This window comes from Varroa destructor, unplaced genomic scaffold (genome assembly GCF_002443255.2).
Source record: "Varroa destructor unplaced genomic scaffold, Vdes_3.0 BEIS01000006.1, whole genome shotgun sequence".
Classification (NCBI taxonomy): domain Eukaryota; kingdom Metazoa; phylum Arthropoda; class Arachnida; order Mesostigmata; family Varroidae; genus Varroa; species Varroa destructor.
Genome location: NW_019211459.1, coordinates 16,324,760 through 16,340,968, shown reverse-complemented (window position 1 = coordinate 16,340,968; position 16,209 = coordinate 16,324,760). Strand labels below are relative to the sequence as shown.

Here is a 16,209-nt window from a genome sequence, read left to right as displayed (position 1 = left end):
CATTTCTAAACGTGTCATGTTTCTATATAATCTGAACGCTGTTTTCTACTGGTTGGCTCTAGACTGTTCATATCAGAAGACCACTTAAAACAACCTACTTTAATACTTTTTGTCGACACTGTTTAGGCAGGAACGATCGGGATCACACTCTTGCCTTGTTTTGCGTAAGCTGATACAGTGGTTAGCTGTTAATTGTATCTCAAAATAGCGTGTCCACAAAAACACTGACAGGGATAGAGTGCAGCTCTAGGCTGTGCAAGCTAGTACGCAGAGACTTTTCCGTTTGGAACCTTGCTGCGACAGTCAAAAGCTGTCGAAGAAGCTACAGCTGCTTGTAAAGCAAACGAGCGTAACAGACCCACCTGGAGCCATACAGGCTAACGTCATGGATGTCTTATCGATTACCTTTCGAAAACGTCCTTGCATCCCAGTCTTAGTCTGCACTATAACGAAATCCTTGGCTTGGAATAAACGAACAGCTCTTCCTGAAGTTTAATAAACTTCGACCTATATAGCCGCACCCTCCATTATATCACCACTTAACTGCCACAAAATGGATATCTTTGAGGTATCAAAATGTCGCAAATCTAGACAAGTGTAAATATTTTCCGTACAACTAATATATACAGTCTGTCACGAGACCAGCAGTAATTATGTAACCTATAATCTTAATAATACACATGTTTTGTTCCGTTCTCGATAACTCGTTGGCGCCTCAGGCAAACTCTCCGTTGGACTAGGAACACGTTGAAATTCTAATTGATTGTTATATGGTTAACTCAAAAAGTTTAACGACTTTCGACTGCTTCGATAATTTCGATAACACTAAGCTGCGATAATACTGCTTTATCTGTAGTTGACTGACTTCAAGGTAATCAAGGGAGAAAAATAATTAAACACACCCTAATGCAATTGGGGATGTAGGCTGATCTTAATATTCAACCGTATCCTTAGTTAGCCGTTAACTAACCATCCGAAAACAAGACCTTGTCCGTCCAGATTTTGCAAAAACTCGTGTGTAGGACTGTTTAAGTTAAAGTTCGTCTTAGATCACAAAACCTATTTCTATGCCGCTCTACTTGATATCCTCACAGTATACTCATAGAGGACACCCTATTCGAAACTTGATGCTTCCATACTGTAGTGTCATGTACTCTCTAAACGATGCTAGGTGTATTGGTGCGTGACTTTCAAACAGCCGCCTGCGCCACTAAACATCTAGCAATACGCTGTCGAACCCGACATTTTCCTTAAAGCCTCAACGTTTTCTCAAGGGGTCCTTTCTATCATAAATGGCGCTGTTTTACTCAAAAATATACCCTCTTAATGGTACATGAAGTTTATGAGCGGATGACACAGAAAACAAGGAGACACCAGGTTATTAGGTTTTACCTTGCTAAAAGACACCCGACTTTGGATTTTTCGTTCGTTAATGATCCGAATCGGCTTAATGATCCGTTGATTCATCGAACCACGGTTTCCTTCGGAAAAGAAAGCTTTCTGGTGGAATGTTCGTTCTTTCGCAGTGTGGTCTGCGTTGTAGTCATTCTTAGAACACAGAAGTGCTTGGGGTATGGGAAAGAAGGCAATGAATGCAACCTACCAGCTGCTCCTAAATATCACAGATGTGTTTTGGCTTTCACTTAGGGCTGCGCTGCCCGTACGTAAGCAATGAGTACTAATAAATAGGGCACAATAATATGTCATGAAAATACATTAAAAAATAAAAATGAGTCAGATCAAAAGTTCATTAGATCACTTCCATCTAGGTAGATGCACGATACAAGATAAACCCTATCTATACAGGTGTCGCAAATTTGCCTTACCCACAAAACCCTAATCTCGAGTCAATTCTTTTTGTCACTACAAAGCCACAACACACTATAGTATAAAGAAACTGCAACTGATTATAGATATGATAAAGACGCAGTATATACGACCGAGCGCTCACCGAATAGTCTCATTGATTGAGCACCAATCAAACTGAGAATGATTACATGTGGTCATGCTCAAATCTAACAGACTTTGAAATCAGTCAAGCACCAAAGCTTGAAGAACGTTACCCATCACCCTAAGACGTAACTACAAATTCAACTTCCTTTATTCGCGCCGGTGGTGTAGTATATGACGTAGGCAGAATGTCGCGTGGTAGGTATCGCTGGCAGGACGTCGTGCAGTACGTGGCTTTGAGCAACGACCCCCTGGTCTCTTTCAGCGGCTTAGCCGTCCAAGCAACCACGTCGACAAATAAAAATATGCGCATCCCTTATCTATGAGTAATGCAATAATAACCCACGAAAAGCTGTATTTAGTAGGAGTGTCAAGCGTGGTGTTAAAATGTTGTCCAATGAATCGTGCCGTGTATATTTGTTTAGCAACTACTGATAGATGGAATAAATTTATTTTCTACAAACCTTGTGAGCTCGAGCATTTCTTGGCGTTCACTTTCCGAAAACGCTCCATAGCGCCTGTCGTACGGACCCGGTTTCGTGAGGAATACGCTAACACTTGCGTCGATAACTCTCGCTCCAATCGCGAGCAGAAAAATCCATCCGACCAAGACGCCTGTCCGTAGCACCGCCTCTTGTTTGCGCTGCAGCAAACAAATAAAACATAACATTTCGAATACAATAAGAGTCTACAAAGTTTAGCCAATACAATTTTACACTCACTTAAGTTCATCTTTGGTGTAGGCATATTCAATCTATTTGCATTGATACTTGGACGCTCTACTACCTGTTATTAGGTTCATATTAATTATGTTAAAATTAATTTTGGGCCGCGGTTCGGCCTTTTTTAGTATTTTTGGAAAATTAATGAAATATGCTTGTCTCAACGACTGTAGACTGCCGGTGTCGGATTTATATTTCACATGACACAAAAATAGCATTAACACTCGCAGATTATTTTCCTACCAGAATCGTCTTGATTGATCTAATTTGGTACGATGCTTTCTGCCTTCTGACCTTCACGCGATCAAGTTGATGCCAAAAATCGACAGAGTACACTGAACTCGCAACCGTTTCGAGCATGTCTATATAAAAATGACTAACTCTTCGCCAATGAAGACATTGCTCCCCTCTACATTGCATGCAAGTACTTATTTGCAAAAATCGTTTGTAGGAAAACCAAAGCACATATAATGTTCCTCACAATGCAAACAATAATGATTACAAACGATCGCGAAATAGGTTCTTCATATCGATATAATAGTTAGACCAGATTTTCTAAAAACGCGGCACCTCATATGGCCAGTGGCCCAGATAAAGACATCGTATCATCCGTGTAGCATTTGCACGTTTTCTAATAATATTTTCGACTCCAGCGGCTATGCTCAAGTTCCGAGAGATTGCTACTGCTAATATATAGACTTCGTTTGTTACCTATATCTAAGCTGTTAGAGACTAGATAGAACTAATTGTACCAACTGAAAAAAGAAGTTATATATATATATATATATATATACGTATCATTGAATCATCCTTCAACACGCTTGCCGCTATACGCAAGCAAAAATGATCATAAAATGCGCTGTTCCGGAGTTACCTAGAATCAAATAGTAATCATACTACAATAAGTAGAAATGCTGAAAGAAAGAATAAAAGAATCAATGAAATAAAAACCAAGTTTAGTTAAAAAAACGAAACCAAAATCTAGACCAAATAGTAGCTTATGCGTTGAACTATAATATTACTCTCAGCCGCTTGCCAAGGCAGCACACTGTTCAGCTACGTCGGCTAGTGTTTAACATCGATTGCCCTATTTAACACGCATCGATCCTTTTTCACGAAATAGTGAATACGGCAATTCGAGATAATAGTTCCCTTATTGAAATAATGAAGTGTAATAAGGCCTTGTGCAGATTCACCGCGACGTGGCTTGGAAACTTCTGCGGCTAGTCTGCGGCGATTTTTCTATCAAAGAAGTTTTGTAAAGCGTGTCTGTCGGTGTTGCCGGCTTAACTTAGATCAAGGAAAAGTAAAATGAAGTTTCGGGGTTGTTTTCGTAAAGTCTCACAAAGATAGTAGGCTAATCGTGAACATCGATTGTTTGGAAGTAATTTACTGTTAAAGTCACTCTATGCCGGAAGGTTAACGATACGCTTGGCAAGGCCGCAGCTATTTGCCGGGACTTACTATTGCAATGAGAAAGGCTACGTCGAATCTCGAACCTTATTTTAGTTTATATAAAACATAGTTTATTATAAACACCTAGTAAGTAAACGGACAAGCTTCATTTCTAACATTAACTCTTACCCTTACTATTTAGGAACTGACGTATGAGTCGCACTTTCCCAACGGCTTATTTAAAAAAAAGGTTAAATACTGACGTTGCAAACGAGTCTAAGGAATACGCGATATTGCTTTGATATTTGCATTCTATTTATTTCACTATTAAGGCTACCCAATCGCCGTTATGGCCCGCACTTTTTCAAAAGAAAAAGTTAGACAGACAACTGCGATTAACGAGCTTTTGCGGCCAAGCTAATACATGCTGGTAGACAGCCTTTAAGAATCATCTCCGCTAGACCCACTAGGCACCGTTTCATATTCGCTTTCACTTAGATAATGGCATCAGCAGAGTCAAAAGTTGTCGAAAGAGGCTCAGGAGCACGGTTCTTCAGACGCATATACTGGGCATAGTTTATGGTTTCTCAATAATCGTTTAATATCTATTAGTCACATAATATTCAGAGATACGCTTTACTTAACATGGACATTTATGCCAGGTTTGGCGTGTCCATTGCACAGTTGAGCGCCAATCTGTTATGAATTTCACTTGGCGAGCAACTGCACGAAGGACGAACAGCACGAGATATGGACAAATATGGTTGCTGGACGTAAATAATTTAGTTTTTAATAATTGCATGCTATAAATCCTAGATTTTTACCTAGATTTTTCTCTTCGAAACTTCGTAACGAGATTTTTTTAATGTTAATGTCAACCTGACATTTTGCGATACGACCCCTACTAACTGACAACGGGGTTCCCTAATTTATATCTTGGTTATGCTGATGACTGATACGAACGCTGCTTGCATAATGACGCCTGTTATTCAAAGTATCTTGCACTCTGAATTTTGGCGAAGTTTCAGGCACAATTCAAGGTTGACATACACGTGTATTACTCTATTGTCAAGGTGTCTCACTTAGCTCATTCGTATAGCGTGAGGCGATGACGAATGTTTTAATAACTTTTTAAAATCTACTTATATTTAGGCCATTTTCTATCGATGAGTTTCGAATAGGCTCCTTGAAGGATTACGATTTAAAGCGAAAAAAATCTTTACGTTTCTTCTATACATTATTGCAATCGCGACGATATTAAATAACCTTGCGTCGATAATATGCCAGATCGATGCGAAGTGAAGTATAGATTCACTGTCACTGTTAACCCAACTAGTACGAGCATCTGATCGACTATCGAAACTGTTTACAAACACCCTTATTTCGTCTTTCAAGTAAACAATCAGATCTTCACAGCGACCTTCAGGCAGCAAAATACAGAAACACGAAAAGAAACAACTTGACCTGTTTTCGTTCTAAGAAGTAAAGGGTCTTTTTGAAAATTTACCATTTCGGCAGTGACGTTTGGGATCTTCCGTTCTTTAAAACGTTCCGACAGAGTTTCGGAATCTGTGTTCGATCATATCATATGCTAGTCGCACGAAACTCCACGTGTACGAATGAGGCCACCAAGCCCCTGTATATAATCAGCCGTATCTGCTCCTCGGGTATGCAGCCGACCCCGTCATGTCGGAACGAGGGCGACTTATTTTGCATATCGTTTATTGGAAAGGTACCGACGACCTGTCCTAGCACATCTCGCAATTCCACATCATGGAAACTTTATTCCGAAACTTACGCTAAGCATCTTCGAAGAAACCTACGCTTGTCCTCTATTGTCCTGTATAGTACCAACAGTTGTCAGTAAACTATGTATGAACTGTAATAGCACGAGTTCTGAGGCGTGTTTATTTCCCGTTGCAATCTACAGTAATTTCATAAGCACAGGATATCGGAACACTGCAAGATTCGGTAAAAGTTGATACCAATTTTGTTAATCCACAGTTTCACACACGTTACTACACAAAGTGTACTGTCAAAAGGTGGCAGTCTAATTGAAGCACAGCATCCTGCATTTCTTCAACGTAAAACAATGTTTCTACCAACTGGAAACTGAAAGCAGTCATATTATATATTTATTCCTCATCTTGTATTGTTCATCCTGTACCCTAAAATACATTTTGGTCCTTTGTCGAAAATCGATGAACACTTTGTGTTTGGATGTAATCACTGTCAAACAGATTTTCGACCAAGGAGACCGCCTCACTGACGACTGACTTTACCAATGGTAGCTGGCGTTTTCCTTTTCTACATGGTACACCACCACCTGATTGAGATATGCGTGAGTAACCTCTATACCGGTCCCGATTGACGTGTATAATAACGGTGGTGCGTTACTGAATGTTTCAAAAGTTTCTACCCAGAGCCGTCGTGAGGCATCGAAATGTCAGGCAGCATTAAACTTCGTTAGCTACGTTACGGGCTCACTTGTGCTTTAGAAGTCAGCTGTTGCGTGGGACCAGATGTTTAGAATGATGACGCGGCCACTCCGCGCTGACGATGATTTTGCCTCCCAGTTCCGGTAGAAGAGAAAACAATCTTGTACGCTATGTGATGAGACGGTTAATTTAGCAGAACCTTTTCACTATAGAAAAACTGACTGAAATTTTGAGTGGAATCTTACATTTCTATTGTACACAGCAGTGCTTACATCAATATTATCGTTAGGTAAATTATGATTAAGAACAACACCTAGCATAGGTGCATGGTTGGATGCAACTGTGATTGCATCCACAGACAGTGATCCATCCTAAAGGTAATTTTTTTTTTAATAATTCACTGAAAAGTAAACGTATAGCCTTCTACGGCCCTCATGAATAAGGTAAATAAAACGTATAAATGAAATTTATTCGTATACTCTCTTAGTTAGCTATGAAAGTATTACGATGCGTGGGATGCAGATATGTTGTACTATGGATGTATTCTATAATGCCGTCTACGTGATATTTCATTAATTTTACGACAACAACAGGCGATGACAGAACGAAAGTATATTTTAGATATCATGTGATGGTAAAATTAGATAATTCGTTCATTTTTAATAATTTAAAAAATCATGTAAATGTAAAAAATATTAATAAATAAAAAATAATGTAAAATAAGCATAATGTCAATGTACTTAAAGTTATAAATATAGCACATATGTCATAACATATGATTGTATGTATCTGAAGGTTGTAGGTTGCTTTATTAGGAAATACAACTCCCATTGAGTTTACGATATTCTTTGCAATTAAAGTAAAATTAACTAGTGTATAAAATTATGGATTATTATCTAACAATCTAATAACAAACGAAGTTAAAAGATAGCCGCAATAACTGGTACCCGAAAGTATCGTATTTATTATATTTTTCAACATATGCCTATCGGAAACTTCGTTCAATCACGATCGTTGTCCCAGGGGGCACTGCACTTAAACATATGCAGCTCTACTTCACCTTCATATGCCTCACTTTGATTTTGATTGAAAATATATTGAAAAGCAGTTGAAATATTTTCATTTCGAACGGTTACGAAATTACAATACCCAGTAAGAATAAGGTTCTCAAATTCCCGTTTGATTTTTTTCAATACAGTTTTCCCTCGAAGACAAACGACCATCTTCAATCGAAGGGCGGAACCTTAATTTCTGGAGCAGTAAACTTTTCCTAAGCAAGAGAACCGAACATATTGACTTGCTCGGATTCATTGATCCCATTGATGACACTCTCTGCAACTAGGTTGACCGTTAAATATACTGTTCGAAGTCTAAACCGTCCAATTTTTTTTTGCAAACAGTAGCACAAGGCCTGTCCTGCAGCAACCAGGACAACCCCCCAGTGCCTATATAGTCTGAAGGTCTACTATCTATAGTAAATTTGTTTTAGAAAAAGTTTGTTCTTTACAACAACCGAAGATCCTCAGCGTCGCTCGTAACGAAATAAACAGTTTCTTTTCGTCCATTGATACCCATCGTTTTCCACAATCATCTGGCAGAACTATTGAAGACCTCTCGATCCCAAAAGCCATTTGGTAAAAACAATAATAATAAAATAAAAATAATAAAAACAAATCTAGAAATATAGAAGGCAGTCGCGTATGCGAATTTTCGAAGCGGATTTATTAATATGTATCGATCCTTTATACGTGAATAGTTAAATGTTCAAACGCTAGCAAAGGTACGAGTAGCCGATGAAAAAGTACTGAATCATTCACATTCGGTTAAGTTTGTGTTAGGATTAATATTCCGAACGTAGAACACTAGCTGAATGCTAGACTTTGTAGTCACGTCTGGTTGTACGCGCAGCATTGGTGGACAGCTAAATGTTATACTAAATTTAGTTACTTTCCATTTCGAGGATCGTCGTGAGTCTTGAGCAATGTTCGTGGGTCTAGAGCCGTGTCGCTTCTAGAAATATGAGCTATCGACCGTTGCTCACCCTCAGTGTTGAACGCCACGCTGTCCCTTCAAGATGGACCACCGTTACCTTCAAGGTTGCATAGGATGTTGTAAACTTTCTATTCAAATAGAGCTTTCCAAAGTGGACGTCTCAGCATCCCTAATGCTCAATCACCGTTCCCGGCGCATACACCCGGCGCTGGAGATTCATACGATAGCAAAACGCAGAATGCTCCGCAAGCTTCTCTGACTTCGCTAGCGAAATCTACTCACTTCACTAGCATGGCCTTTTCTTTGTCCTTCTTCTATGGACGGACTAAACAGAAACTACCCCAGTGTGCTTCCTGCTCATGCAGCTCCCAATTGTGGCAGGTCCCCATCGACGGGTGCTGCTCTCGCGTGAAAAGAGAGAATGCAGCCTTCTTTCCGGAGTGTCGATAGGCGGTCGCACAACTAAAAACGACAGTCGTACCGTAGTAGTTCGCGTCGAATAGATAATTTGATTAAAACCTTCGTTACCACCCACGTTGAGCATTGCATCAGCTAACTAGACTTTCCATCGACGACATCACGAAACAGCCGGTTTCGAGCCTAGACCACCTTGTGTGTCTCGAGGTTAAGAAGGGAAGTACGCTACCCCTGTAGCATCACTGGGGGGCACTCGGGTGGTATTCTGGTAACAAACTCTGATTGTTTACTAATGAATTAGCTTTATTTCAGGGACCGTTGGGATACTGTGATTACGGAAGAAGCCACATCTGGCTTGGCTACAGTAGACAGGGTAAATGCGATGGAGGCGTTCCAATGGCCACCTAATTCACCAGGTAACCTCTGTACCGCCTGCATGTGGTGAGCATTTTAGGCGGTGCTATCCGCTTATTGAAGAATCCTTTAATCCGTAACCTGAGCAAATCTTTCAAAAAGACTTACCCAGCTTTCGACAAAGTTTGGTGATCTTGCGTGCTAATATACGACAAGTCAATGGGTTTAAAAATCACAATCAGAAAAAGTAAAGTCTACATTTGTCGACAGACGAAGGAGTTAATGTGAAATCGAATGCAGCGGATCCACCACAAGAAAGGTACCACGAACTTGTGCATTAGTTATTGAGGTAAACGTAACCTGTTGTGATCGTCCGGCGCACACGAAATCCTGGAATCCATGGCCCTGTGGCCTCGTTCGTACTCTTGTAAAACGTTCCGCTTGACGAGGGCCTTAAACTCCAAGGCCGTAGCCTTGGAGTTTAAGGAGAGAGGAGCCAGTAGCCATGCAAAACGTGTACAAAGGCTAATCTGCGCTACGGTTGGGCACAAAACGTGGTGATGAAAAGCAAGAATGCATTGAAGCTGACAATAGAAGATGCATTGAAGCTGACAATAGAAGATGCATTGAAGCTGACAATAGAAGATGCGTTGAAGCTGACAATAGAAGATGCACTGAAGGACGAATTAATCGTCAGGCTGAACTGGCGCATTAGCGAAACGCTTACGTTTAGGGAAAAGCCACTGCTATGATTAGTATACGGTCGTGCGGTAGATATGAAGCCGCTGAATGCCTTCCACCCGAAAACTCATATTAAGCTATCGCTGTTCAACATCTCTAGCTTTGTGTTAAAGGTGAATCCAAGATCAACAGAATGCTAACAAATTCTTACTGGGCCGGAAGGAAAGACAGAAAAAAAATTTATTCTAAGAATGCGCGGCATGCTCAAGGAATTAAGCAGAAGGAGCTAAAGCGTCGTAAAGAATGGTTTGGTCAAAGGACGGGCTCGGAGGACAAACGTCGCAGCGACTGACCACCTTGCCAGAATGCCCACATATCCGACACCTATTCAACGGTGTGTCAAAATAGGAACGAGGATTTGACCTTGTGATTTAGTGAAGCGGACGATAAACGATAACAGATTCCACTCAGGACCGAAAGACGGCGAGCTTTGGTTCTCATTGCTCTAACTAAAACGGTATACGGCATCCGTTTTTGCTGCCGTATTCATAACGGATCATGGCAAAATTTTTTAGTCGAGTTAATGTCCCAGTACTTGCCGTTGTTGGAGCTTGTTAACCGCGGCAAGCACCTTTCGCTCTGTTGGGATCTCCAGAGCCTAATAACGATTCTAGAGCCTTCCGCAACCGGTTCTATTATCCAAAATCTAGCGCATTAACTTGTTCCAGAACTAGGGGCCCACTGCTGTAGAAAACTGTAACGGGAATCCGTAACTCTTTCTTGTTCTTCTCGAAGCCGCATAAACCATCGACGAAGGCAGATTTCAAAGGCTATAACAAAGCTAAAATATAGCTCTAGACCATTAACAAACAAAAAAGAGGACATAAGCAAAGACAGTTAAATTCTCCCAAAGATTCTTCTTATTCCAGGAACTACCCAACCTGAAAGCCCCCTTACAATAACCGAGTTTTCAAAGAAGCTGTTGGTGTCGAGTTCGAATTACATAAAGTTATCTGCAATCGAGACAAAGTCTTGTTTTTTTGTTAATACGGAGTGGACAGCGAAATTGGCAGCTATGAAAGGTATGCTCAAGCTCAGAAAGAGATGTTTGACGATATGCATAAGTAAAACTTTTATTTGTGTTCGGTGAAATTGGAATTACCTTAAACATTAAAACACCGACTATCAACAATGATATATTGGATCGAACAGACGGGGCTATGTGAGAGCAAAGATTCGATAGAAACAGCCAAGTCAGATTATCCGTGACGAAGATCGGTGAAGACAAATTAACCCTTCTTGCACCTGCTGTATGCCAATTAGATCAAACAAATTAGACGCCGGTAGTTTGCAATCGGTTTAGCAACAATTAGCAACAGTACAGTTTGACAGTATATAAGGCCTCAGAAATGGCCGAACGAGTCTCTCAGCACCATAGCTGAGGGTCTCAGACGAGACGGAATAAATAAATAACAAAGAAAAACAATTGAGAAATGGAAAACGACGGCAAATATATAACAAATTATCTTCGTAAAAATGCCTTTATCATAAAGTGAAAAAGCGTACCCCATTTTCTAACCAACCTAATAAAACAGTGTATTGTAGTTAACGTGTCTGCTGGTAACGACTATAATGGCAATGAGCTCAAAGATTTTTGTGTGACCTGCCTCCATTGTTTAGGTTCACCATAGAGTAAGCTTATGACAGGAAGCTTATGGAATATTAAACAAATTCATATGTAGCGACTAGCGTTTCCAGAAGCGGTGTCTAAAGAAACAACAGGTTTCACGATGACTTTACCGAGATGTAGAGTTTATTTTCTAATAAAGGTTTGATGCACAAAGAAACTCATATAGTCAAAAAGAGTTTCGGTAATTTAATCAAGTTCCTCCGCTTTCTGCCTCTGAATGTATCATTATAGTTAGATAGAACTTAAACGATCCTTCGTCTGTCATATCATTGCCCTGGCTTTTACTTAGCTATCCGTATGTAAATTATGGTGTAGACACAGTTTAAGCTTAGGCAGACTTTTATACTTCCCAGCGTCTAACCATTTAGGGTTCGTACTGATGACGAGTGGACACATATTTATGAGTTTATTCTTTTTTTTTTCTTTATATACATTCTATCACTTAGGTAGATTTTCCAGAGTATCGAATTCAACTCAGAGTTCATAAGGAGGAAAGATAACAGCAAATATATTTGTTGTTATTAAATCGTTTCTTCTGTATCAGTGTTTGTAAGAAGCAAAAACGTTTCCCACAACAAAAAACTGTGCATTTAGCGTTCTGCAGCTGACATCGTGCAAGGACCATATTATCGTAATCGGATCATTGCAGGTCGTAACGGAATAAATCTTACCGTTACCTACAGAAATCGATCATAGATTCGTTGTACTATTTTCCCCAACCATTTTCGAGTGGTGGAAGGTAGCATACGGTTTCTCAATGAACGTGTTTGCGATAGCATAGGCCGACTTCAGTTTCTAGTCTTTCTTATAGTTTTTAATGATACTTCAAGATTTAGCTATTATTGTTCTGCCGGGTGTTGGAGAAATCAAGAAATCATCCACTTCATCCCTTGTAAACTTTCAATGACTAGTCGCGAGCTAGCAAGTCATATGTCCTTTAGAAATATACCAATAAAAATAGTACAAACGGTATTAAGAGGCCCAGCATACCATGCCTTGCCGAAAAATATCAGAAAAGCCAAATATTCTAGAGGGATAATAGGACTGAAAGAAAAATTTGACCAGAAAGCGTGTAATATACGTAGAACAAGTGGCGTCAAGTGGCCACTTGTATCGAAGTTGTGTAGAGGATCCAAAACCCAACAACGGCATAAAATAGAATTCGGTATTCTGTACAAAGTATTGGAGACCTTGGCATGATATGCGGTGCAAGTGAGTCAATACGAGTTAGTCGCAATGGATCCGAGTGCGTTTTAACTTTGTCGTATTCTATACAATTGGTTATTTCTGTTTCCCGTTTCAGCTTTCGGATGATCGTTTATTATATTTACTTTGCTATTTTCCACGTATGAGGCTTGTTACAAATGGTAAGTGCTAATGGTAGGACTTGAACTACCCCAAGGGAACAGATTGCTAATTTGGTCTGTCTGTCTGTCTGTGCAATACCTAGCGATTTGGTGGAGAGTCATAGTTGAACTTTTTTTTATTAAAAAAAAAAATGTAGCCCAAGACTTTTGAAGGTCCCTTGCTTTTATAGAGATTTGTACTTTTAGAGATAAAAGCTCCACTCTCCCAGACTACCAATTTGCTTTCCGCCTTTTTTGCTGACTGCCCCATATTAAGCACCGGTTAATTGACACACATGTTGCCCGCGTATAACTTTTCCACCACGCCATCAGCTAGTTATTTTCATTATTCGACCGTAAACACTTATTTGTACAACACCATTCTAGCACTGAGTATCTTTAATAATGAACGGTTCGCACAACTACCCTTCTTACTGCTATCACTCGATTACGTGTCTTGCGTTTTTAAGGGCTTCCTGTGCAAAGGTCGACTTAAAATTGATCTACGGAAAAGACATATAGGGAACCTCAAGCGGCTATCAAACATGGCGTATTCGCGTGTCTATCGAGCATGAGTACAGTCTTACTTGATGGTTCTGTACACCACTCGTCTAAAATCTTTCCACGAAGGAATACATGCTAAACGGAGCGCTGTCTAAGCACGGATTGGCATGATCGATATAGAATCTCTAAGAAACTAGTTGTTAGGTGGCGTTGATACATTGAATTGCACTGGATTTTAATAAAGTAACGCTACCAGCAGAAAATATTAAAGGTTGTGAAAGTGTCATGTTATTAATTAATTGTTGTTCCACCCTTAATTGTCAATCGAATAATGTCTATGTCCTATTAAGGCGGATAACCAAAAAACTGGTTTATAGTGTACACCTTAACATAAGTTCTACTACAAGTTGTATAATTATCAGACAGATAATTACAGCCTATTACCTTTTGATATATTGCTCAATGAATTTTCTCTCAATGCGTTTTTACTTTAGGCGTCAACACGACTCATCCAGGGTTCTCAACTAATGCCTCATCAACCACGTGTTAGAATATTACGAATTTCATCCCCCGTTACACGGCCAGTGGTGAAACGAAACATTATATATTTGTCCAGTGTCTAACGTTAGGAGTAACGCGCGTACTAGCTCACCACTGACCTTACTTGCGCCCTCTTCTAGATTAGCTAGCGCTTCAAACTGGCCCTTGTCGTCCGGGTACAATCACTGCATTTGAGAGCCTCGATAACTACTTTCGAGCCCTTTTTTTTTCTCCAACATAGTGAACTCGATAAATAAAGTAGAACAATCGGTTGGACATGACGTATTTCCTTGTAGTACTTACTATTGGACTAGTGCGATCAAAAACAAACAGAGACCAAGCGGTGAAGGTACTATTCATACTTATTGAATTCGTGTTAGAAACGGTTTAGTAGAGACCACCTAAATGTTTATCGATAAAACCAACTAATCGCAAACGCGAGTATACCACTAGCCATTTTTAGAATCCTCTCGCGATGGCCGGTGGGACCAATTAGGGTTCGTCTTAACTTCCGTATTGCGTACTCTCATGGGAACTGTTTCTTCAGCGATACAAATAATACGACTAATTATAACATCCGCAGCTAATCCTCCTTTCAATTTTGTCGGTCATCTTAAAGTTCCCTTAAAACTTCTCTAAACACGTAGCATATCTGAGCCAATGACGAGAAGACACGGCATGGCCATTTGCTCCCAGCACGAAAGGGTGCCACCAACGACGGCGATAAACGCTATTAAACGACAGCTATCAAACGCGCCCGGCAGAAACGACGTCGATAACGACGATGCTTGAAGCATAAATATTTAGAAGCAATGGCGCCTATTACATTTCATCCGCGATTCGAGAAAGGTTATTCGAGCGATTATTTAAATTTTCATTTAGCAACGTCGTCTTCCATGAGCTTAGCGAGTGCCGCTATCTCAGCCCTTGTCAACTTTGAACAACCACCGCCATTTTCAATGAAAAAAAAGGTTCTAACTAGTCCACAGGAGCTTCCTTTATGCGTTAGCAGTAACGTGTCCGCAGTTGAGTGTATGACAGCTTATTACCGAAACTGATGTGAAAGTTGAGGATAAAATGAAAATGCGGAAAACAACATTGTAGAAAGTACATCTCTATTAATTTATTGAAAAAGTAGAAACATATGTCGACGGCTGCCCGATGCAGTATTGTGATAACTATTCAATTAGAAACTATTGTCGTTTCCTGCTTGGCTCTGTATAACGTTTTGCAATTAGCCGGTTATTATGATGAGATCATCACTAATGCTCAAGGATCGACCGTTCCGAAAGGGCGAATCAACTGATCGAAAATGAATCCCTAATGAACAAAGCAATCACGCTTCATGGCGCAATACCCGTCTGCTATACCGCTTGTTGTGCAAGTGGATTTAAACATTCACTTACACTTTTTACCCAGTTTAGTCAAACTTTATAGCGCCTAATCGGTTTTTACTATTACAAAAGTTCGTCGTATGCCAACGCGAGCACAAAATGCTTGTATAATAGTTGAATCGCAATCAATGAAGATCCCCCATTCCCTTACACACTTGAAAATCGTAGTAATCTTAATGCGCTTGAAGCAGACAACGCAACGTGTAAATACCCATGGCGAATCAGGAAAGGATTTTAGTTGGTGTGAGGAGAAAGTCAACTTAAGGGATTTAATGGGTTGGCAGCATATATTTGAAAAACAAAAAAAAAAGAATGCGTGCCTGCTAGAATTATACAGTGCGCGGGCAATTTGAATTTGTACACATGATTAGAATCTGCGCGCCCACTGGGCCAATGGATATATTCCTGAATTTTTCGGAGCTTGAGCATTGCGGGAGAAGTTGCGAACAGGATGGGTTTTTTGCCGAAGTTTTTCGCGTGTCAAGCCGTTAGCCATCTCCTGAACGGGTTTCACTGTTGTTCGAAGGAACGCTCATTCCTCCATTCTAAGTTCATAAAGACACTAGGGCAGATTAAATGTTTATTAAATATGGGGATTGACAAAGGTTTTTGTGAGCTGCGTGATCGATCCAACTCGCCTTCTAATTTCTTCCAAAGCAAAGAAGCGATGCTTTACATATTGAAAAGCAACAAACTCTTCGCGAATATTGTCACTGACGCCTATTAGTGGCGTCTTGCAGTCTTTTCTTTTATGCGTGACCTGTAAGCTTTTGTTTACTGTTTTAC

General features: G+C 40.1%; 1 protein-coding gene and 1 long non-coding RNA gene across 9 annotated transcripts in view; one reads left to right on the top strand and one right to left on the bottom strand.

Annotated features, from left to right (window-relative positions):
- Positions 1-16,209, bottom strand: part of LOC111253412 (ER degradation-enhancing alpha-mannosidase-like protein 1) — a 28,129-nt gene that overhangs the window by 8,623 nt on the left and 3,297 nt on the right. Inside the window, exons 1-3 of one of the 6 annotated variants that reach the window (XM_086993157.1) lie at positions 6,350-6,549; positions 5,575-6,179; positions 2,415-2,593 (exon numbers count right to left, since the gene is read on the bottom strand). In XM_086993157.1, coding sequence (XP_086849283.1) covers positions 2,415-2,593; positions 5,575-5,577 — 182 coding nt within the window. In that variant the 5' untranslated portion in view covers positions 5,578-6,179; positions 6,350-6,549. Of the gene's footprint in view, positions 1-2,414; positions 2,594-3,242; positions 3,385-5,574; positions 6,551-16,209 lie in introns of those variants that run through there. The other 5 variants (XM_022812749.2, XM_022812750.2, XM_086993156.1 and 2 more) reach the window with 5 other exon arrangements.
- Positions 6,735-14,282, top strand: LOC111253416 (uncharacterized). 3 transcript variants are annotated; one of them, XR_015330366.1, is made up of 5 exons: positions 6,735-6,882; positions 9,227-9,355; positions 9,539-12,288; positions 12,943-13,006; positions 13,456-13,759. It is a non-coding gene; the product is annotated as an uncharacterized LOC111253416 (long non-coding RNA). The 3 variants fall into 3 exon arrangements; XR_015330365.1 differs by lacking the exon at positions 6,735-6,882 and adding an exon at positions 13,984-14,282 and having other exon boundaries at positions 8,289-9,355; positions 13,456-13,760; XR_002674640.2 differs by lacking the exon at positions 6,735-6,882 and having other exon boundaries at positions 8,336-9,355; positions 9,539-11,031.